Source organism: Xyrauchen texanus, chromosome 24, assembly GCF_025860055.1.
Source record: "Xyrauchen texanus isolate HMW12.3.18 chromosome 24, RBS_HiC_50CHRs, whole genome shotgun sequence".
Lineage (NCBI taxonomy): Eukaryota > Metazoa > Chordata > Actinopteri > Cypriniformes > Catostomidae > Xyrauchen > Xyrauchen texanus.
Genome location: NC_068299.1, coordinates 8,611,400 through 8,636,361, shown reverse-complemented (window position 1 = coordinate 8,636,361; position 24,962 = coordinate 8,611,400). Strand labels below are relative to the sequence as shown.

The 24,962-nt window shown below is 42.6% G+C and overlaps 1 protein-coding gene and 1 long non-coding RNA gene across 2 annotated transcripts in view; one reads left to right on the top strand and one right to left on the bottom strand.

Moving 5' to 3' along the window:
* Window positions 1-24,962, top strand: part of LOC127617495 (collagen alpha-1(XIX) chain) — a 177,726-nt gene that overhangs the window by 143,905 nt on the left and 8,859 nt on the right. Inside the window, exon 14 of the mRNA XM_052089471.1 lies at window positions 11,579-11,614. Coding sequence (XP_051945431.1) covers window positions 11,579-11,614 — 36 coding nt within the window. The remainder of the gene's footprint in view (window positions 1-11,578; window positions 11,615-24,962) is intronic.
* On the bottom strand, window positions 17,924-19,249 carry LOC127618008 (uncharacterized). Its single transcript, XR_007967393.1, has 4 exons — window positions 18,941-19,249; window positions 18,569-18,646; window positions 18,203-18,418; window positions 17,924-18,035 (listed from the first exon to the last, which is right to left on the bottom strand). It is a non-coding gene; the product is annotated as an uncharacterized LOC127618008 (long non-coding RNA).

Genomic DNA, 24,962 nt, shown 5'->3' with positions numbered 1-24,962 from the left:
GTTTATGATGCTGAATACCAGCTAGATGCTCCAAACATCTGAGGCACTCACATGTGCATAAAGCAACAATTAAAAATAGTGCAGACAAATTTTAATCGATTGATAACCCTACCAATTACTTCTCCAAAATTGTAACAAGATTACTTTATTGAATACTTCGAAAAAGTAATAACATTACTAGGTACTTTACATTTTTAGTTTAAAAAATATAAAAATTTGAAATAATGTCTATATTATAATGTCTATACATACCTTTTAACTGTCACAGAAATGCAAACAAACGTATAAACATTATAAATGTTTTAACTGCATTCTAAACTAACAATATTATTGGAAAAATATGTGTAATTCAAGTAATGTACTTAAAATTAATCTAATTGAAAGTCATTAATTTGTAATTTGATTGGAAATTAAAATGCAATACACGATTAGATTATAGTAACTAATTACTTTGTAATCAGATTTCACTTTTGGTGACTGAGACTGAGCATTTAGCCTAATATTTAATTTGACTATTTTAATTATGACTTTTCTATACTGAATGAAAAAATATACTGTATGTAGTCAAACTGTATGTAGTAATTTTTTTTCACTGAGCATGTCGTAATTCTATTTGGGGGTGCCTTCTCCACAAAGCACACAGGTATCTTACCTTTTGCTTTTGTGTTCAAGTATGCATATTGTGTTTTAAAATGCTTTCTTGGTAGCTGTGTTTTGGAACAGAGTTTAATTGTCCTTATAATTGTTGTTTTATGATCACATAATAGTGATCATAGAAAAACAAGCACACTAATCCCTCTGCAGATGAGTTTAGGAGATTTTTGTATTGATTGGAGTGAAATCGAATCGGTTACCTAACGTAACCTCGGTTCTCTCTAGATGAGGGAACGGGTATTGCGTAAGCTAGCTTACGCTACGGGAAAGATTCATCTTTTCTGAGATATTGAAGGCAAAAAATTATCCTTAATTTTGTATCCATTGTCAACGCAGTGCAGCAGCTGCATACCTTGAGCGGGCTAGCTAGCGAGCTCATTGGTTGCTCTGCGGCAGCTGCTGCAGCCTATAGACGAACTTGAGTGAACTCGCGTCCAATGACAGGCGCCCACGCCGTCACTGTATCAAAGCCCGCCAGAATGGGTGTGGCTAGAGTGCATATAAGCGTAAGTTCGTAGGCTGGAACCCTGGTTTTCATTGAATGAAGCAAAAATCGCTAGTGGCGCGAGCACGGCCGGCTACACAATACTCGTTCCCTCATCTAGAGAGAACCGAGGTTACGTTAGGTAACCGATTTGTTCTCTTACGAGAGGTTCTCTCGTATTGCGTAAGCTAGCTTACGCTACGGGAACCCATTGTCAACGCCGTGCGTGCCAAGCATCCACTGCATGAGCCCCGGGGGTTGGGGGACCCGGGGGAGCCCTTGTGAGTAGGGGAATAATATTTTGCCGGCAAGAGTGCGGGCCAGTGTGTGTGTAATACATAAGCACATAGTGGGAAGGGAAAGACAGAGCGGCGGTGCCGGTCTGTGTGGAATGTGTCCCGTCAGTGCAGCTCACCAGGGGAGCTGTAGCGTATTAAACCGCTAGTAGTTTTGCCTGCAGGGCGGGCACTTCCAGATTATAAAATGTGACAAATGTGGAGGGGGAAGCCCAGCCCGCTACCACACATATGTTGTGAATGGAAATCCCGCTGGACCATGCCCACGAGGAGGCCATGCCTCTAGTGGAGTGAGCCCTAATGCCTAACGGGCATGGTAGGTCTTTTGACGCGTACGCGGCAGCAATAGCGTCCACTATCCATCTAGACAGTGTCTGTTTCGAGGCGCGAAACCTTTGGTGCGCCCTCGAACGAAACGAAAAGCTGCTCAGAGCGTCTGAAAGAGGCGGAGCGCGCAGTATACAATCTCAGTGCTCTGACTGGGCAAAGGAGATTGGCGTCGCGTTCGCTATCGGATGCTGGCAGCGCTGATAGGGAAATGATTTGTGCTCTGAAAGGAGTACCGATCACCTTGGGGACATAGCCGTGTCTAGGCTTTAAAATGACCTTGGAGTCACTTGGTCCAAACTCAAGACACGCAGCGCTGACAGACAGCGCGTGAAGGTCTCCCACACGTTTAACTGATGACAGGGCATTTAGAAAAACGGTTTTGAGTGAAAGGTATTTCAAATCCACGGATTGAAGCGGTTCGAAAGGGGGGGCTTTCATAGCTTCGAGAACTATGGAAAGATCCCAGATAGGAACCGATTGGGGGCGCGGGGGGTTCATCCTTCTAGCTCCCCTGAGGAAGCGGATGACCAGCTCGTTTTTCCCAGTGACTGGCCGTGCAGGGGTTCAGCGAATGCCGCGACAGCCGCCACGTACACTTTGAGCGTGGATGGGGATCTGCCCTTATCCAGCAGCTCTTGTAAAAACACGAGCAGTGACGACACCCCACATGTCCGTGGGTCCAGGTCTCTGTCGGTGCACCATTTTGAAAACACAGACCATTTGGACGCATAGAGTCTTCTCGTGGAAGGGGCTCTAGCATGTAGATAGTGTTTATTACTCCTTCTGGCAAAGCGACGGGTAGTCGTTGATCACCCACGCGTGCAGCGCCCGGCGCTCTGGGTGGGGATGCCAGATCGTGCCGCGAGCTTGAGAGAGGAGATCTGCTCTCACTGGAATGGGCCACGGGGCTGTGGGCAGTGACAGCTGCGTAAGCTCCGGGAACCATGTCTGATTCTTCCAGCGCGGGGCTATGAGGAGCACCGAGTGACGCGTTTCCCTGATCCTCTGCATTACCTGTGGCAATAGCGAGACGGGAGGGAAGGCGTAAAGCGGGCGGTTGGGCCAGTCCTGGGCCAGCGCGTCCTCGCTTTTCGAGAAAAATACTGGGCAGTGAGAGTTCTCTTCTGACGCAAAGAGGTCTATCTCTGCTCTGCCGAATATGCTCCGTAACTTCTGGACTGTTTGAGCGTGCAGGGACCATTCCCCTGGGGAAATATTGTCTCTAGACAGTCTGTCTGGGCCGTCGTTCAGGTGGCCTGGCACGTGCGTCTCCCTCAGCGAGCGCAGGTGGCACTGGGACCAACTCAGTATGCGTTTTGTCAGATGGAAGAGGTTCCTGGATCTGACACCGCCCTGACGGTTTAGATAGGATACCACAGATCTGTTGTCCGAACGGACCAAGACGTGGTGACCCTGAATGACCGGGAGGAAGCGCACGAGCGCGTACTCAACCGCTATCATTTCCAGACAATTTATGTGAAGGAGCTTTTACTGAACTGACCATAGGCCAAAAACCGGAGAGCCCTCGTAGACCGCGCCCCAACCCGTGTTGGACGCATCTGTCGAGATGACTTTTCGGCGAGATACAGCTCCCATCGTCACTCCCCGCTGATACCATTCGGCCACTGCCCAGGGCTGCAGAGCTGAGATACAGGTCTGAGTCACTCTGATCGGCTGGCGTCCCGTGGCCCAAGCCCGGCGAGACGTGCGGGTGTTTAGCCAATGCTGAAGCGGGCGCATGCACAGTAAACCCAGCTGAAGTACTGCTGCGGCTGAGGCCATGTAACCTAGCATTCTCTGAAATTTTTTCAGAGGCGTGAGGCTGTTCATCTGAAAGGACGCGGCTAGTCGCTGAACACGGCGCGCGCGCTGTGTAGATAAGTGAGCCGTCATCGCCATAGAGTCTAGTTCTATTCCAAGGAAGGAAATTGCCTGACTGGCTGTAGTGAGCTCTTGGTCCAATTGACTGCAAGACCCAAACTGTTCAGATGACTGAGGAGAACTGTCCTGTGAGACAGAAGCTCCGTACGTGACTGTGCCAAAATCAGCCAATCGTCCAAATAGTTCAGAATTCGCAAGCCCTGACTCCGCAGGGGTGCGAGCGCTGCATCCATGCACTTCGTGAAAGTACGGGGTGCTAAAGACAGGCCGAACGGAAGGACGGTGTATTGATAAACCTGGCTGTCGAAGGCGAATCTCAAGAATGGCCTGTGACGGGATTTATCTGAATCTGAAAGTAGGCATCTTTCAGATCGAGAGAAATAAACCAGTCCCCTGGCGCATCATGCGCGAGGAGTTTCCTGATTGTAAGCATTTTGAAAGGTCTTTTTGCGAGCACCTTGTTCAAAACCCTGAGATCTAATATTGGTCTGAGGCCGCCGTCTTTCTTGGGGACAAGAAAATAACGGCTGTAAAACCCCGACTCGCTCAGAGAAGGTGGCACTCTCTATGGCCCTTTGCACAGAAGGTTTGCTATTTCTGAACGAAGCATGCAGGCTGCTTCCGTGTTCACAGTAGTTTCGAGCCAGCTCTGAAGCGGGAGGGCGGCGATCGAACGGTAGCAAATAGCCCTGTTTTATTGTGCTTAACACCCATTTGGATATCCCTGGGATAGCTTTCCACGCTTTGAAGCGTAACGCTAGAGGGTGAATGGCCAAGTCGCCCAGATTGCCGCACACAGCGAGCTGAACAGAATGTGTGAGCGCGCTTACTGTGCTTATGCATGACTGCTTGCAGACAGCAGGGACAGGCTGTTCTGTGAGTGACTTCCCGATTGAGGTGAATGGGGAAAGAGTCACATCTGTGAAGTGATGCGCGAGCATAGTCACGGGCATGGGACTTACATACAGAGAGGTGTTTGCTGGCCGTGTGACAGAGCGGGCAGAGAAGGGGCGCCACGACGGATTTGTGGGCGCGCTTATTGACTCTAACACTCGAGCTGGCTGTGCCCGCTTTATGTGAGTGGGCTCTGATAGGGACACGGGAAGTGTAATGCTTGTGTGTAGGGGTGAACACTGGATTGTGGGCAAATTTTCTACACATAAGGCATGTTTGCTTTTTACAAGATTTCTTTGGGTCGCCGTGAAAACGGCATTTGAGTGCAGGCAAGCGGGCAGTATCACCGGCTTTTTGGCTGCTGAATCCACCACTGCAGTAGCCTGAGAGAAGGGGACTGACAGGGGGCGAAGCTTTGACGGTGGTCCGGCCGCGGCGGGACTGAGACGTCGTTTCCTCAACAAAGGTAGGAGGACTTCGGTTGCTCAGGTTTCAGCGCAATCTTAGACCGAGGCCCGCGGGGGGGGCGGAGGTCTGCGGCGGCTGTCTGAGCGCGTTCTAGGGCGGCCGCCCTGTCGACGCTGAGAAGTCTGGCTTTGCTGAGCTGGGCGCTCTGTGAAGAGGCTCGTGCAGGAGGCTGGTCACGTGGGCGGCCTGCAGAGGAGCTAGCGCGACGAGGCAGGAAGAGATTCATGGCTTGGGTGGCTTTCTGGACTTCCGAGAAACGGTCAACAATGCCACTCACCGCGGAACCGAAGAGACCGGATGGAGAGAGCGGCGCGTTGAGGAACGTGGAGCGTTCAGCTTCTCCCATGTCGGCTAGCGTTAGTCATAGGTGTCTCTCGGTCACAGTCAGCGTGGCCATGCACTTCCCTAGGGCTTGAGCTGCAGCTTTGGTGGCGCAAAGGGCGAGATCCGTCGCGCTGCTTAGATCTGAAACAGCCTCTGGGTGCCTGCCTTTCTCATCCCACTCTTGAAGAAGGTCCGCTTGGAGGATCTGTAAAACGGCCATGGAATGCAGAGCAGATGCGGCTTGGCCGGCAGCGGCATAGGCACGGCCAACACAGGCGGAAGTAGTTCTGCAGGCTTTAGACGGGAGCACTGGCTTAGACCGCCATCTCGCGGAGGGCGGGCAAAGGTGTGCTGCTAACGAATCCTCGACCGGGGGAATGGAAGAGTAGCCCCTCTCGGTGGCGCCGTCCACCGAGGCGAGAGAGGTGGAGACATGGGATCGGTTCCTGGCCGAGAGAGGCGCGTTCCACGATTTAGAGAGCTCGGCGTGGAGTTCCGGCAGGAAGGGCGACGGCTCTGAAGAAAGCAGCCGTCGAGTCTGTTGGGAGCCTGCTCACAGGGCGGTGACCACTCGAGCCTGAGGCGGTCGACGGCCTGTGTGAGGAGGCGCGTTAGTTCTTCCTCGACTCCGGCGCGGGTCCTGCTGGATTCAGGCTTGGGAGCCTGACCACTCCTCGCTGTCCGAAGCCATGATGGAACAGCAGCCCTTATCCTCCACGTCATCATCCGAGATGGCAACAGTGCGGCCGCTCGGCGGCAACTGCGCGTCCCGGGGGGGCGGGGAGGGTGAAAGCGAGGCTCGAGGGAGAGGCTCCGGCGAGGTAGTCGCTTCTAACACCGGTTTCCGGCAGCCTTTGGGAGCGGCGCTTCTTTCTGCACGGCGAAACGAAAGGCGGCGCGGCGGCTTCGGTTTTGAGTGCTTCGAGTCGAGCAAGGAAGGATACGTCGCCGGATGGCGTAGTTCGCAGGATGGCTGAAGGTGGCGAAGACGGCCGGCTTCTTCGAGCGCTGTCCAAGCTTGCTAGATGCCCCTCGAACGGCGACACGGCTTCTGCAGTTCAGAGATGCGAAGCGCTTCGCTGAATAGATGAAAATCAGGGTTCCAGCCTACGAACTTACGCTTATATGCACTCTAGCCACGCCCATTCTGGCGGGCTTTGATACAGTGACGGCGCGGGCGCCTGTCATTGGACGCGAGTTCACTCAAGTTCGTCTATAGGCTGCAGCAGTTGCCGCAGAGCAACCAATGAGCTCGCTAGCTAGCCCGCTCAAGGTATGCAGCTGCTGCACTGCGTTGACAATGGATACAAAATTAAGGATAATTTTTTGGCTTCAATATCTCAGAAAAGATTAATCTTTCCCGTAGCGTAAGCTAGCTTACGCAATACGAGAGAACCTCTCGTAAGAGAACCATCAACCACGCTCTGACTCAACATTTCAAATTACAATTTCAAGCAGCCTAGAGGGACATATTAAGAGCAATCCCATGCATACATATTATTGAAGAGGCTCTCAAAGGGGCCCTAGTTTACTACTTGATAAATAGTCAACTCCTGAAAGCCATGGAGTCATTATGAAAGTGTGTGTGTGTGTGTGTGTGTGTGTGTGTGTGTGTGTGTGTGTGTGTGTGTGTGTGTGCGTGCGTGTGTGCGTGCGTGTGTGCGTGCGTGCGTACAAACAGCACAGGTGCAATGCATGTCGCTCAGAGATTTCGAGCTTATTTACATTAAAGCTTTTTTTAATTTCTCTTAAGGGGAAAATGAGTGATGATATTGCCTTATGTAATGAATCCTTAAACAACTGTTTCAACTGCAAACTTTACTTGAAAACTGCTGAGCTATGCATACAACAATCGACTGACCCTTTAAACCCTTTAGTAGTATGTACAATACCAGTGAAAACTTTGGCCATTCTTGACTGAAATGTTTTTTATGATCTTAAAAACATTTTGATCTAAAGGCTTTTTTTTTTATATAATTATTATTTAGTTTTATGATTCGTTGACCAAAATATTTTGTGTCTATGCTTTGAATTTCTTCACAAAAGTACAGTTTGAATTGGCATGGGCCTATTATTGTTTTGAGTAATTGAGTAATTGATACAGTATTTAAATTCAATAAAACATTTATGAAAAGCTGCAATCTAGGCAAATAATGGCTGCTTTGAAAAAGCTAAAATACAAGATGCTTTTGATTTGTTAAACTTTTTTTTGGTCACAATAAAAATCCAATTCTTCCATTTGTATAATTTCATAGTTTTAGTAATAATAAAGAATGACTATTCTTACTATTTCTATTCACAGAAATAGTAATAATAAAGAATGAGCAGGTGTGTCCAAACTTTACACACACTGTAAATCTCCGTCCTTCTCTGCCACCGGTAGATTATAAAGTAGTGGACACAAAATCCTAAAAGTTAGGAGAGAAGCAGTTGTGAAGATTCACATTTATAAATGGCAGTGTCCTGATAATTTCTATGGCATGTGCCAACTTTGCTTCTGTCCCCGGGAGCTGGCCTTTATGAGTCGCCTTTAGTCTGTAGTTTGAGAAGGCCCCCGCGCGGCACAGACACCATCCCCCAGCCCCTGCCTCAGTTTTACCCCAGGGTGTTGAGGAAAGCTATTAAAAGTATAGGAGTCCTTATCTGTCTCTATATTTTATTGAGCTGATATGTCTAGTGACCTTTGTCAAGGATATTTGGAGGCGTTGATACTGCAATAGTGGGCATCAGAGGCTAATACGCAGTGTATGCTTGTCTCTTCATTGGTGTGTCAAGCCGTTAAAATAGAATTTGCCAAAAATGTTGGGTTATGATCAGGGTTTGAAATTAATTTCATGTTTTTTGGCTCACTGGCCACTGTGGCTAGTAGTGTTCAAGGTCACTAGCCACTCAGCATTTTCACTAGCCAAAATCCCTTAACTTAAGTTAACTTGAGACTGTAACTGCATGCATTTGTTTAGACATATTCTTTGAATGAGAATGATATGAGTTTAGCAGGACACTGGCCTAATGATTTAAGTCACCTTCAAGATATATTAAGGCAAACACAGCCAGAACAGGAGTTGAACAGGTCAATATTTTGTCCATAATTCATGGAGGTTTTAACCCCTTCATTATATTTACCATTGTTCTATATTGTTTAACAGTGGCATTTGTAATGACAAGGTCAGTGGCGGCTGCTGGTCTTTCAAAGAGGGGAAGCTCATTTTCGGCCTACATTATAAACTTATTTACCCTATTTTTTGCACTAAATCAATCTTAGGTGTTGATCTGCCCTGCTGTTTAATTCTAATTTTTTCCTCGTAAGGAAGACTTTCAAATGGCTTCGCCAAAATCAGGTCGACAATATTAGCACCGTCTGCCATCGTGCGCAGATTCACCTGTACGACGCTAGCCTAGCCTACTGTATGAATGAATGAATGAATGAACGAACGAACGAACAAACGAACGAACGCTCTAAAACAAAATATATTAAACTTGGTAAAACTGAAACAAGGAATGTGGTGTATAATTGTGTGAAATGTATTATGCAAATTGACTAGCAATTTCGCCAAACAAATATAAAGAAATAGGTTGCAGCAGTTTGTCTTTCGACTACACTTGAGAAATCCGCGATGGGAATGAGCGCGAAATAGCTTCAGTGACTTCTTATAGTACAGATTCGCTGTCAATCAAAAGGAGATGCAGTCTTTCGACAGATCCTCCAATCATCACGCGGAAGCCCGGAGTCCGGGCCAGCCCACTCCTCATTCACCCCCCAGAGACGCTGAGCGTCCGTGGGCGGGACATAATCGCAGCATTTATCCAATGACCATCTATTTTCGGAGCACTGAAAAAACCTGTTCAGAGCAGCCCCATTGAAGTCAATGGACGCTCTGCTTCAACAGGGAAATGCACTGACGCTACGGGAATGTATGAGAAGTAAATCGAGTCAGCCGACCTGCTATATGTAATGTAGCTGATTCTGAACGAACTCGTCTTCGAGATGAACGTGTTCTAACGCATTTTTAGTCAATAAATTGTTTACACAATAGTACATATTTGACCATTATTTTTTTGACATTATAGGGGAAGCTGAGCTTCCCTTGCAGTCTTAAAGAAATCCCCACTGGACAAGGTCATTATCACAGTGTAAAGTCACGCCAGCAGAGGGAGCCCTTTCCCGAGTACTGACTGTGTGCCACTCCCTCTGCTTCTCTGGTTACTTCCTGTTTGTGAGATATTTAAGCATGGCCTGGCCAACAGGCCATTGCGAAGTATTGCCAGTCTACCTGCCTTGCTAAGCATTCACTTGTCATTGTCTTGTTTATCACGTGTATGACCTTTGCCAGCTTTGTTCTGTTTTTGCCTCTTGGATTATCCCTTTTGCTCTGTTGTTTGGATTGGACTGCCTCATTGTGTTTTACCTCTGCCTGCCTTAAAGTTTATGCTATCTGCCTGCCGATCTTGATTTGTTTGCTGTGTATTTTAATAAACGACTGCATATGGATTCAGCCTTGGCTTCCACCTCATTACACACAGGTCAGACCATGGATGGCTCCACATTACTGTGATTAGTGTTTTCCAAAAATTAAACTAGTAGTATTTGTTATAAAAAAAAAAAACTAAACATATTAGCCAATTAGGGGGATTGTCCCTGTAATATTATGCACTGTAATTCGCTTTGGATAAAAGCGTCTGCCAAATGCATAAATATAAATGTAAATTCACCTCTAATTTTGATTAAGGCTCTAATTACTTTCTGATCATTCTTTTATTTTAATATTTTAAGTTATTGATTACTCTGAATCCTCTTCTATTCATTTACCTTTTGATCTGTTTCTAATAAAATTCTAACTGATAGTCTTTAAGTGGCTTCCTCCTACATTAAAGTTTCAGTTATGATATAAATTATTCTTAAAATGGTATTCTCCTGCTCGGTTCCTCCAGAGCGGTTTCTCCTATTTTAAAGACCCAGTGTTGATATAAATGATTTCAGAGGAATACAGAATAAATAAAAAAGTAATAATTTATTTGCCAGGTAGGATTTAAAACATAAGTTACAGAAACAAGTCAAAGAACATACCTGGCAGTTGAGAAAACTACATGTAATTGCAAAGCTTGGGAGATCTGAATGCAGATTCCAATTATTACAGTTACACACATTGAGGTGTGAGATCATCTGACTACAGAGAACCCTAAGCTCTGGGCCAGCTTTCCTTAAATATCCAGAAAGATTACACATTGTGTACCAAATGGTATTATCCTTTGAACAATGAGAATTTGGGGGTGAATGGGTTCTTAGCTTCCTGGGGTTTAACCTTCAAGGAGGGGGAGACCTACAGAATTATTCAGTATATGGCAAAGACCTTATAACTTTGTTGTCATTAAGTATTACAAACCTGGGAAAAAGAACACTATACCAGTCGCACTGAGACATTTTAAATGATACCAAACATGCCTAGTTACATTATTTGTATACATCAGGTATGATATTTTGTTACATACAGATCTTAGGTGAGTTTGAGGTGAATCTGAGCTGAAGGGGAATGGAGGAGGAGGAGAGGGGAGAGTATGGGAAAGATGTGGAAGGGCAACAATGAGGTGTGAATTTGCAATCTTCGCTCAGTGGGGTGCCTTAGGAAGAGTTGATAATTTTGAGAAAGTTCATATGTTGATTTTCTCAAAGATCATACATTTGCTCTTTGCCTTTGAATGCAAACACATTGGCACCCCGCCTTACAACCTCATCAGTGCTGTTGATAATGTAGGGCCTATCCGTTTGAGAGGTTTGACATTCTTCATATAGAGATTTACAGTATACTATAATGTTCTAGAATTCAAATGGGTCACATAAGTTTTGTGGTCTCCACTGGCCAGCGTAATATCAAGTGAAGTCCAACTGAATCACGCAAGTTTCACTCTGCACTGTCCCAGAGATCTGGCTCTATCTCTGGAGCAAGATGATGTGTGCTGTGATAGTCACGCGAAAGCACGCTTTTCACCCGCAAAGATGCACGTGTAAGTTATGTGAGGTATGAATACCATTAAACTTGCCTTGTCAGAACGGCTTCAAGTCACCTGAATTTCATAGAAATTTAAGTTCAGGAAAAACCTGCATCACCCCCCAAAGTGGCTAGTAAGAATGATGAATTACCCGCAATTGTCATATATATTCATTAGTGAATGAAAGTGTCAGTTAATAGATTTGCAAATATTTATATAATACTAATATTGATTAACAACACTTCTATTTTCTTGATTACAGGGTCCACCAGGAACATGTGATGCTGGGGCTATTAAGGTAAGATTTAGCTTTTTTCTAGGTTTTAACAGGGATCCCACAGCCATGGAAATCCTGGAAATGTTTCGAAAATAATGGCAATATCATGGAAATTTCTATAGTGAATATCTGCTCTAGTCATGCTCTGCTCTAAAATATTTAAAAAGAGTTCAATATCTATATAATTTTTATTGCTTTTACTTTTTATTTATTACTTTTCCAGTAATCAGAAAAAGAAAATGGAAACATCATGGAACTTAAACAAAAAATGTGGGAATCATCTTTTAATCACACAGCTTGATGTTTCAAATATTACTCTTGTTGTTAGTTCAAATTGACATATTCATATCTATCCTACTTCCTTCTTATAGCTTCACTATGACATTGTGGCAAGTTGCTGCAAATGATTAGGCATCTTTGCCCTGTCCCAAATTGCACACTTTAAGTAGTCTTCGCCTGAATGTGGTTCTGTGAAATTTCCAAAATGACCATGTCCAAAACAAATTATATGACAATGTAATTTAGGTATCTATTTTATCAGTACTTGTATTCCCTGTGAATCAACAGCAACACATTGGCTTTGTTAAAACCATGCTCTACCAGTTGAGCTATAGGGATAATAGATTCTCAGTGGACTCCTACCCATCAGCTGAATGAAATTCTGTTATGTTTACATGGTACAGTATTCTATTTTAAGAGATTGAGAAAAATTACATTTTAATATTATCACCCTCTATAATGAACTGACCATGCGATTGGTTTCTTTGTTGGTTTAAAATGTATTATGACTGAAATTTGTCATACAACGGAAATTTGCCTTTGACTTTAGCATAAAAATATGGGAAGCATCATACACACACACACACACACATACTCACATGGTGATGGCTCTGTAAGGCGGGGTGCCAAGGTATTCGCATTTAAAGGACAGTAGTCCCATGGGAGGCAAAGAGCCTCCGCGAGAGCAGGCACACTGATCCTGTCTCACAATTAAGATCTACATCTGAAGCAACACACCCAAAAATGCAACTGTTCACAGCTGTTCCTCTCTTCCCAGCTCAAGTCTTCCAGCTCAAGATCACTTAAAACTCATCTAAATTCTATATCTAAATACATCCTATGTATGCAAAGAATGTAACTACATGTTTCATATAATTTAAAAGGTCTCAGTGCAACTGGTACTATAGTAGAAATCCCACAGCATTAGACTTTCATAACAAAGATTTGGTATTTAGAGAAATTATGACTCTGCTGGTGGAGGTGTGTCTGCCTAATTGTAAATTACCACCTCCTGAGTCACTGAATCCATTCATCCCTAAATTCTCATTGTTTACCTTTTATAGTGTTGGGTTAGAGTCCACCTTACACAAGTCTGCGTCTTTAAACAATTGAGTCCGAGTCCGAACAAATCAGTTTATGATTCTGAATTAAAATTGTAACCATAAACTCAACATCAATATTTTGAGCTTATTTTAAACTTCACAACTAAGAAAAAAAGTTTGTCAAATAAATTTAACAAAAACACCTCTGTTGCCTTCCAAATATATATTTTATTATTTGTGTCCTGCTGGACAAACTTAAAAGCGGTTACAGAATAAAAGCATATGCTTTAGGTGTATGAAGACAAAACTGTCTGTTCTGTTGACATTAAAATAATTTTTTGCATTTTCCCCTCCACTCAAACATAGACTAAATAAAGTGAAAGCTGCATTAGTCATTACAACCAAGGTTATACTTAATTTTCAATTTGTCAAAACAATTTATTTTGGTATAATTGATATTTACTTGAGCGGCAGCCGTGTTGGTCTGCAATCAGTATAATATGAAATATTTAAATACCAACAAAAGAAAATTTCATTGAGCTCTTCTTTAACTGCAAAAACATGGAAAATAATATTTTTTTGTCGTAAATTTAACAGAATTGTCCTTCAAAAGAGTCAGAAATATAGGCTAAAACAAATATGGTCATAAGTTACCTGATGGTTTACAATAAAAATAAAATAAAATACAAATTGAAAATAAAAATGTCATAACCAACTAATGTTTAGCTTCATACACAGACTCATTGTCATTGAATAATACATTTATTTTATAGTCTATAATTAAATTATAAACAAAAAATTGCACTGCCCAAAATATCCTAATATTTTATTGTGCATTTTATTGTGAATGTTGTGAATGGTGGACAAATTATGTTTAGTATTTTAAGCAGCTCATCAATGCTTTGAAAATAGTCAATCAATAATGCTGTTAATGCTTTTTATCTGTTTAAAGTAGCTGTCTGCTTCAACAGTAATGCTTTTTCCCCTGACTATTTAAAAAGTTACACAGTTAATTCATCAAGCTATTATGGACCAGTTCAAGCTGACAACACTGCGTGGACCACAAGAAACTACAGAAGCCAACATGTGTCAATACATTATGCCTAAAAAGCGCTTACTATTCAATATTAATACTATTTTTATGTATTTTTATTTTGATATTCCGTTTTTAGTAAACTGTGAGAGACACGATGTAGGTGACTTGACTCAATGACGTTTTTAACCAAGATGAAATCACAATGCGAGCACCGTCTTGACTGCACAAACGCCACACACAATATTACTAGTTGTCAGGTCCCTTGTCGTGTGAAACTGCCTTATTTAGTTACTATTACATTGGATACATACCCGTCTTTATGTTTTCATCATGCCAGCCACCTAGTTAGCCGATATTATACATTTGTCTCTGTAGCAAAATTCAAGCGTATTGGTTGACTGATGAGTGTGCCTGTGTACGTGCGCATTTGTGTGTGTGTGTGTTTGCGTATACATAGTGAAACATCTCTGGCTACGTCTATGACATCAGGGCCTAATACAGCTGCATGCTGACAGAGATGTGCTCATTAATTTAAAACAAAAAAATCCTCTGGCACATCAAGTCACCGACGAGCATGTTGTATGCATGTGCCTAAACCAATCTATAATTTGATTGTGAGCAAGCCTGATTAAATGGTATTAGTAGAACTGTGCAGCTACTGACTAAGAGAGAACTGGCAACCTTTTTCATGAGATATATGTTACTGGTCAGCCTAGACTCTGAACATTGACACCTAACAAACAAATAATGAGAACCAAATAATCAAAAACTAAATTATGATGATGATCAGAATTTGGTTGGAATCTTCCCTAAATTAGAGGTCTATTAAATTGGAGTCAGATCAAATTAATAACTGCAGTCAGATCAAGTCTAAACTAAACCAAAGTTTAAGACGTAAAACCAAATGCATGTCCGAAAAGATGAACATGCTTCACCATCCGGACCAGCGGATTGGCCTCTTACAGCTCTACTTAAAAAATATTCTTCTTTAAAATAATCACTGCCATTGGAACAAATTTTTTATATAATTTTTTTCTGGCCCTTGGAATTTTAAGTCTACTTGCAGATGAGATTTTAGGGTGTTTGCAATGGTATAGTTGATCTGAAATACTTTGGTTGCTGTCCTGTGGTATGACACCATCTATAACTTTTTAATACAGCATTTTGCTAATTGTTTTGTAATTATTACGAATGCAGCTTTATGAGCTCATATTAATTTAATTGGCTTTTAGCTTATCTTGATGCCTTGGCTTGTGTGTTTTTTACTTGTCCATTATTTGTTTGATTTTATTGTCTTGTATATTTGACTGGACAGCACTTCGGTCAACTTCGGTTGTTTTTAAATAAATAAATAAATTTTGACTTGACTTGAATTTAGAGACTATAATGATTTGTCGTTTTAGAAATCTATTTGTCACACTGCAGTACTGTTAAATGAACGTGATTAAAATTGGTAAAATAGTTCAATGGTGACTGACTAATAACAGCACCAAAAGCATACACTTCCCCTCACACATTTCTATACATTTTAACCTTAAATCTTGATGTTTATTAAAACAGATCTCAAAGACATTTTATATGGTAGTTCAATAAGAATATGAACTGTTCTGAGGGCATCACAACACATGCACTGCTGTCAGTGACCTAGAACATTGGTTAGACACGCACTGTTTGTCTGTCTGTCTTGTCTGTCTGCCTTCCTGTCTGTCTGTTTGCGGGTCAGGTTAGATGAAGCAGTTATTCAGCGCTGTCCTCCTGAGAACACAGCGGGAAGGACACACTCTCATCCGACCGATTGGCTTCCCTCAGTCAAACGCTGCCTGCCTGCACTGCATGTTAAACAGCCACACATACACACACACGAACGCACGCACGCGCGCACACACATACATACATACATACCCTGAGTCACTCCTTAGACTTGAGCCTGACAGATGGTAATTATGAACAGTGCATTTACAAAAGGTGTGCAATCATTCATGAAGCCCAGGCAAAAGGCAGTGATTATATATATATATATATATATATATATATATATATATATATATATATATATATATATATATATATAGCATATAAATTCTATATATATATTTTATAAGAGCAAGAGTGAACACATCAGCACACACCCACCGCAGAGACGTACAGACAGGTCTCAGAGTGGACCGCGTGCCTGCCCAGCACTTAACCTTCCTTCAACCCAGATAGCAATAAGTCGGCGGTCCGCTGGCGGTGCGCCGGCGGCAGTAGAAGCGGCAGAATGGCGATATCGCAAACACGTTTGACGGCGGTCCGCCGGCGGCAGCCGCTTTTTAAAAGCGGCAGCCGCCTTCCTACCGCCTTCGATGCGCGGACGGCCCGCTGGCCAGCCGCCACTCCGCCGCCGTTATATCGAAGGCGGACCGTCGGAGGCAAACGCTTTTTTCGAGCGATCTGCCGCCGCTTATTATATATATATATTTATAGCATGCAGTTTATCAAGAATAATGATTGATCAAACCAGACAAATTTCCATTTGGCGTTTTAATTGCACATTTCAAAGTACAGTAACTGTCATTGAAACAAGATGTCAGATCACTGAAATATAAATAACAGAACACACACAAAAGAACATGCAGGTTTCCAATTTCTTTTTTTTTTTTTTTTTTTTAAAAAACACTATTGTAACACTTACAATAATTGTTAATATTATAAAGAGGTCAGCTCTGGGATGAAAAGAATTACCAGTAAACACAAGCAATGAGGATATTTGGTACCAAAGAAAGTGCAGGATACCAAATAAATTGAGGTATAACATCATATTTACAAGTCATTTCTAACAATAGGTTAAGTGGTAATAATTTAGAGTAAAGCTCTGGAGTAGAATATACCATTATAACTACAATGCTGACCTGTGGCACAAGGATTTACAAGCTATATTTAACAATAGAATAACAGTTAAGCACTGTGATGGAATGAAAGTATAATTTTTGGTACTAGTTAATGTGCAATATCAAGTATCAGAGGTATGAAATAGGATTTACAAACTATAATAGAATTGTTAAGCACTGACGGAATGAAATAAGCCAATACTAAAGTCACGGTAAGTAGAATATTTGATACCAGATAATGTGCAAATATCAAGTATTAGATGTATAATCTAGGATTTACAAGCTATATTTAAAAATAGAATAGTTAAGCACTGTAACAATGAAATAAGCAGCAAATTGTATATGAAATAATTGAGATCTTTGGTATCAAGGAATGTGCAGGATAACAGGTATAATATACATTTTGACATTCAACTTACACATGACAACAAGTGGGAATAAATATAATTAACAGCAGAAAATCTGGCTGTAGAGAACACAGCCAATCAGAATGTCTGGAGAGGTTGGGGACTGTGTGGCATAGTGGGCTAAGAATCACCGGTTTTCCCCGACCTCCAGAATGAGGCAGTGCAAATTAGCATATCTTCAGTGATTCCTCGTGCGCCTGTATAAAAGGACAAACCATCCCATATCTCATCCAAGGAGCTGCCCTCAAAGCAGGGTCACGAGAAAAAAAAAAAAAGAGCAATTTCCACAGTGAACAGTGTGGATTGGGTGAGTGTAGTCTGACACTTTTAGCAGGCTTTTTTAGGGGTCTTGATGTTACTGACTGCAGGATAAAGAAAGGGTTCCAGTTGTCAGCGATGCTGGGGTGTCAGTAGTAAGCCTAGGTTTAAGGGGTCGGCTGTGGGTCCATCTCAGCTGTGCGGCGCCTTTTTCCACCTTCATGTTCAGATGCTCCTTTCAGGTAACGTTAACCTGGATCGCCTCATCAGTGGCATCCTGTGTTGCCGGGTTCTTCCGGATGGCTCCTGTAGAAAATAAAGATCTGTCATTCCATTTGAATGGCATAAGGTCATACACATCTACTTAAATATAAAAAAATATCCAACTTACTTTGAACAATGGTCTTCAGGAACATCTCTAAAACATGCTTTATCCCCTACACCAGTCCAGGTTGTATTGATGGAAAGGTGATTAGAGAAGATACTCTGAAGCATTCGCCACACGGTTGTCTTTAGGTCCCTCCCACATTTGATTGCCAAAAACCGAAGCTGAAAATACAAAAAAAACCATGTTACAAATTACATTTCTCTGAAGCTTCTCATAAATTTAAAATGTGACAGGCTGTGGATTCAGACAGTAGAATATGCAGTGTACGATCTTAATTGTACTTTTTAGATTACCCTATACCCGTTATAAACGAAATCGGCACACTTACAAATCGTTGCTGGAGCTCTTTATCCTGCCTCAAACTGTTGTCAAGCAACGCCAAATCTTCCTGGGTGTCTAGGGGGGAGTAACAGATCCCCTGGCAGGGATAACTCTCCAACAGACACATTGGCACTGAAACGTTGCAGCATAGCATTTTGTCGTCCATGCTACGCACAACATCGGCAAATTCCAAGACGTCGCAGCATTAGGGTTTGATCTGCACCTACAGGGGTTCCCAGAATAAAAGAATAAAGTAGTCAGTCCTGGTCCTTCAACTACTAAACTATGACATTTATATCTAGGTCTACTACATGTACAGGTGGCCCCAGTGGGAATTAAACCAACAACCACAGGTGTTGTTTGCAAGTTGTACCTGATTGCCCAGTGCGAGCAAATGTCTTCAACATTGTCCCAACTTGCTTCACCTGCTCTTGAAGCGAGCCGCTGTCACCTGGGAAGTAACAATATATTAATTAGCAATACACTAAATATAATAGTAATATAATATAACCACAATTATCATACCAGTAACTGTCCCTGTAATTTCTATCCACAGTATGTTATGCATGGCATACAAGTTCATAATGAAGAACCCTTATGATAACATCAATTTCATTTTTTTTCTTTGAAGCAGAATATTTGTTTGTAAAAGGGGAGGAAAAAGAAAATGAAATATTGGTATACAGATTTTGGTTGATATATCATACTGTACAGTGAAATGTGCTATTGTTATATCCCTACTCACCTGAAGGACGGATAGATCAGGCAAATCTCCAGTCAGGCCTTTGTAGAGTGTGTGCTCCTTTTGAATAAAACTTTCATTAGTGGGAAGTTGCATATCCACAGGTATTTTAATTCAAACATGCAACATATTGTAATAAATCTACAATATTCAGCCTTTACCTTACAACCTCGGTTGTTGCTCTACACTTTTATTATATTAAATACTTATTTATATAGCTTGCTCACTGTATAATCATGATAGCCTAATACTTATAACACAAGATTGCATCTTAAACGAATGACTGAGTTGAAAACTTGAATAAGAACGCATTTTACACAGAGGGGACCAGCTAGGGAAACTTTCCTGCCTACAATAACTGTTTTCATTTGATTTGAGTTACATTAAACATGAATAACCTTAGCCGAGTCCCCAGGAACATCGGGCTATTAAAGTAACAAGCCTATAACTGCGGTCTTATTAATTCTAGCTTCACCATACACTCAAACTGTGAGGTTTATCTGCTTTTACTTACATTGCTCTGTACATAATATACTGTTTTTTGTTCTTTATATACAGATTGTATTAGATTTGCACTACGTGTGTGTATGTGGGTATGTATGAAGGTGAGTGTATGTACGTATATGTATAACTATTTATTTTGTGTTCTTTTTTGTTTTTAATTACCTATGTCTTGCTGCTGTTTTTTGGTATTGTTTGTATTGTTGTTGACTGGTAGCTCCTGTCACCTAGACAAATTCCTTGTATGTGTAAGCATACTTGGCAATAAAGCTGATTCTGATTTTCTCATGGACCTGTAACACAATGCCCTGACAGTGACTTCACCGGTGTCCTGATCTTTATTAGAAACTGAGAGGAGACCAAGTTAATAACTGATATCACAATTATCACAAAAATTAACAAACAGTCTGCTTTAAAACTAAGAAAAAACAAGCTTCTATACTAACGTTACATTAAAAATGAACACGTGGCGAACTAGCTTAGCCGCTATCTGCCGGCACACCACATTAGATTAAAATACTTACCCTTGTAGTTGTGCAGATAACTCGATATGTAGAGTTTAAAGCCCTTGTCCCTCTTGCTTGTCGGAGCAGGGGACCAGGCATCAACAATGCGATGAACATCGCTGACGCGTATTTTCGGAAGATTCTGGAGACATCGAGTAAAAAGACATTTTGGGCGACGCGCAAGTAAACCGGAAACAGATATGGTGACAGCGGAACTTCACAGTTCAGTCTTTGTCATGTGTTTTAGCAATACATTTTTAACATTTATAATGCATTTAGATTTTTTTTATTGCCTTTACAGGGACTTTAACACTTTCTTAAACATTTGTACAGGTCATAATTGTAAAACCTGTAAAAGGTAAAATAACAAAAAAAATCGAGGTTGGAAAAAATGTAGACATAAACGAAATTTCTGCGCAACTGTGAAACCAGAGGATAATTTCGCTTTTTCATTGAGTTTATCCTTCACGTCAAAACAGGGATTTTCATGTTTATGATAGATATCACCATGGTTGCAAATTAATAAAAAATAATTAAAGTATACCCGATATTTTGGCCATGTTGCAGATGTCTTTCACTGTTCACTGATACAGGCATTGGTGAAAAGTCTAACTTCATCAATTTATTCTGCTAAATTGTTCATACCCTGTATTAAATATCTATTTTAAAACCTAATCAGAATCAGAAAGATATTTATTGCCAAGTAAGTTTTACAAAAAGGAATTATTTTTGGTTTATTGCATGTCTCAATGTGCATCAATCAAAGAAATGTAAACAATTTTCACCTGTGCATAAATAATTCAATATATTTTACATATATTACTGTATAATCGCTTCAGAGTTTCAAAGTAATTTAAATGTCATTTCCTAAACCTTACCTTATCATGGAATCAAGAGTCAAGCCTCCGTTATAAACCCTAATGGCTTTGGAGCAAAAAATAATAATAGCCAACATGGCTGGTCGATTTTGAGAGTCTAAGCTGTCCTTGTAGACTATTTCAAAGCGGCTTGCCGCCGGCCGGCCGCGGTCGATTGCCGCCGGCCGGCCGCGGTCGATTGCCGCGAGGCAACCGCCAGAGAAAATGAAGCGGGCGGCCCGCCGTCTGACCGCTGGCGGCATCTCGCAAGAAATGGGAGTGACGAATTCGGCGGCAAACGCTTCATCCCCGCCAGTGGGACGCACCTATAGCCGACAGCTTGGGGACGGCGGCAAAAAGAAGCCGTGCGGACATTTTTTGCTATCTGGGAATGTAACCTGTCTGCTCATAGAGAAGGGCTTCTGTTTGCCTGTTCCCTTTCTGTCACTCACTCGAGGTTGTGTCGATGAGTTGACACTAGGGGTTCACTCTTGTGAGCCTAGACATCTCTGATCTTTGAGAAAAGGCCAATGAGAATTGGTGTGTGGAATTTGCATTCCACTCCCCTGGACATATGGCTATAAAAGGAGTGCCGCCTCTACTGCCGTGACATCATCTTAAACACGGCACAAACTGACCAAAACAATAACACAACCGCTAGCTGTTAGCTACTAGCTCATTGTGCTGCATAAAGCAGTTGTTACATGGTGATTTTACTCAAGTGTAACAGTAAAATTGGTCTGGTTGTTTTAGAAGCAAGATTCCAGTATCTGGTCAATAAATAAATTGAAGCTTTCAAGCAGAATAGAGTTCACGTAACAAAATGTACTATCCTCCATCGTGGCTAAGTCCAGGGCACTCTCCCTCCCATTGCTCGCCGGTTTAGATAACGTCCAATTGGTCAAAACACTTCCACTTTTCCCTACATTGTTAGTAGGTCCGGTGGTATCCGTGTGCGGCCAACAGCCTCTAAGTCTCTCAACAAGACACTTTCTGAGAGACTTTTTCGTTTCGCTCATCGCTAACTAGTGAACCATCTACACCTCATTTCTTGACTGGTTTTGAGCACAGCCATTTCTTTTTTCACAATTCGAAAGTCACATAAACAAATGATACTGCTATCGCTGTTACTAACTTTAAAACTAGTGTGCTGATGTTGTGTGTCGGAAATCCAGTGACGCTAGTAGTGACGATTCTACCTGACCAATCAGTGATCTGCAGGATTTTGACGTCACATGTAGTATCGGCTTGGCTCGCTCGGAACCTCGACCGAGGTGGTACTAAAAGTATCAGGTACCCGGTACTATCCACAGTGGAAAACCCCCAAAAAACAAGCAGAGTCGAGTTGAGTAGAGTTGTACCATGCAGTGGAAAAGCCCCAATAGTGGACCTTATTAGTGATCCCGGACTTGGTTCCCAGACCTCATGCTCCTCAAGTGTCTTGTCCACTGCACGGTACAACTCTACTCAACTCGACAGCTGAGGCTGACTTAAAGGCGCTCACTTTAAAGAGCTCACCTCCATCAAGAGTGTAGGGGACCTGCAGGTGTTCTCTGTCAGCGAACTATGCATGGAGTTCGGTCCGGCTTACTCTCACATCATCCTGAGACCCCGACCAGGCTATGTGCCCAAGGTTCCCACGACCCCTTTCAGGGATCAGGTGTTGAGCCTGCAAGTGCTGCCCCAGGAGAAGGCAGATCCAGCCTTGGCGTTGCTGTGTCCGGTGCGTGCTCTTCGCATCTACTTTGATCGCACGCAGAGCTTTAGAAGCTCCGAGCAGCTCTTTGTCTGCTTCGGTGGACAGTGGATAGGAAGTGCTGTCTCCAAACAGAGGATCGCTCACTGGTCATCAATGCCATCACTATGGCATACCATGCCAGCATGTGCCGCCCCCTGCTGGCCTGCGAGCCCATTCTACCAGGGGTGTTGCGGCTTCTTGGGCGTTGTCCTGCGGCACCTCTCTAGCAGACATCTGTTGAGCTGCGGGCTTGGCAACACCTAACATCTTTGAAAGGTTTTATAACCTCAGGGTTGAGCCAGTATCATCCCGTGTGTTATCAGGTGACACAAACATGTACGTTCGGGTCAGCTGGCCGGGTGTACTGCTTGCGCATTGCGCCTTTCCCCTCCCTTGAGGCGAAGACATGCGCTCTTTTCCCAGTTGCGTTCGCAAAAAAGTGTGAACCTTGTACGTTCTTCCTCCTTAGCCCAGCGGCCGACAAGCCTTCAGAGAGGTTCGCCGCCGCCCCAGTACGTGCGTCACTTAGGCCCCCATACTGAGGTAAGTGCTCCACATGTGCTGGTTGTCTCCTTAGATTACTCCGTGTGATGTATATTGCATAAAATTTTCCCCACTGGTAAACCGCGTCTTCTTTGGGCAGCGGGCCCTCTGTCCTTGGTCACCGTATTTGTAGTAAGTCCTCCCCTCATTGGGTAGGACCTACCACGGCACCACTCCGCACGATGTGTTTCCGCTTTGACCTGGTAAGACCGTGTGCTGTATTCCACTTAGAAGTCCCCCCCTCTCGGGGTCAGGTGTGGTCTCCGCTGTGTCCTCTTTTTTTTAGGGACACCCCCCAACATGGACCTTATATGGCCCCCAGCTGAACGATTTAATTCCTTTTTTGGGGAGAAGGCTACGGCTGGGTCAGCCAGTCCTTAAACTTCTGAGCAGTTAGCCGCTCCCCAAGGTGAAGTGGACCGCTTCATGCCTGCCAGTGTGTTGGGGGTAGTTACGCGACGGCTTTCTGCACTGGCTATGAGGCACTTAGAGTTCTGCCCGTCTCACACCACCAGTCTGCGTAACTCGGTTCAGCTCTTGTGGCGTTTTCCATTGAGACCCCTAGTGTCAACTCACCGACACAACATCGAGTAAGTGACAGATAGGGAACGTCATGGTTACTGATGTAACCTTCGTTCCCTGATGGAGGGAACGAGACGTTGTGTCCCTCTTGCCACAACACCGAACCAACTGCTGAAATGCCCAGGTCTTTGGTTTGGCTCCACAGTGCGAAACCTGAGTGTGTGTTTGCAAGCGGCACTCCTTTTATACCTGTATTTCCAGGGGAGTGGCATGCAAATTCCACACGCCAATTCTCATTAGCCTTTTCTCAAAGATCAGAGATGTCTGGGATCCCAAGAGTGAACCCCTAGTGTCAACTCATCGACACAACATCTCGTTCCCTCCATCAGGGAACTGAGGTTACATCAGTAACCATGACGTTTTATAAAGCGTAAAACTGTACAGATAGTGTTGTTTGTGAGCTCTGGTCAGTTTACACTACAGCAGGGATAGTTCCATACTCATATATTTACTTGAGAAGCAAAAAAGTGTATGACATAACTTTTGTTTTGTTTTAGGAAATATTTAATGTAAATTTTTCATACCCAGTTGGCAATTATTTTTTGTTTTTGTTTTTGTTATTGTTTTGTTATCTAGTATAAACCTCATTATTTTTTATTTACACTTAAAACAATAACAAAAGATAAATAATTCAAGCTATAGGCCTATATTACTATTAATATCTTTTTTTATATTTTAATATCTTGTTTTAATATCTTCTCTTTGCTTCGCAACTATTTTCTTGATTTAAAGATGTTTTGATATTTTTACTGGAAAACAAGTGTGTTTTGGACCAACTTTATATTAGGCATCTTTAACTATTATGTACAATGTACATGTGTTATTTTGCATTGTACTTGCATTTAAAGTACCTGCATATACAGTAATTACATCTGTAGTTACACTGTTAACCTCACCTCTAACCCCTAGCCCTAACACTAACCCAACTCCTACTCCTTAACCTACATTAACCTCAACCTCCGTAGCAGAAAATGTGAATCTTATGAGAATTTTGCACAACAACATGTAGTTGCTGGTATACAACACGTAGTTACACAATAAGTACTTTGTATATATGTGTTTTAATGTTAGTACACAGTAGTTAAATGCGTGTTATATAAAGTATTTTTTCCAGTGTAATGTTTTAATTTACTCAAGTTATAGTTTCTTGACATTAATAGTTTTATTGCTTACATTTTCCTTCAGGCAGTTGGATGCAGAATGTTGCAATGCAAACCCCTAATTTGACATGTACAATAATTACAGAGATTAATTTAGACTTTCAGCAGTCATGGTGATGTCCAATACTAGATAATATA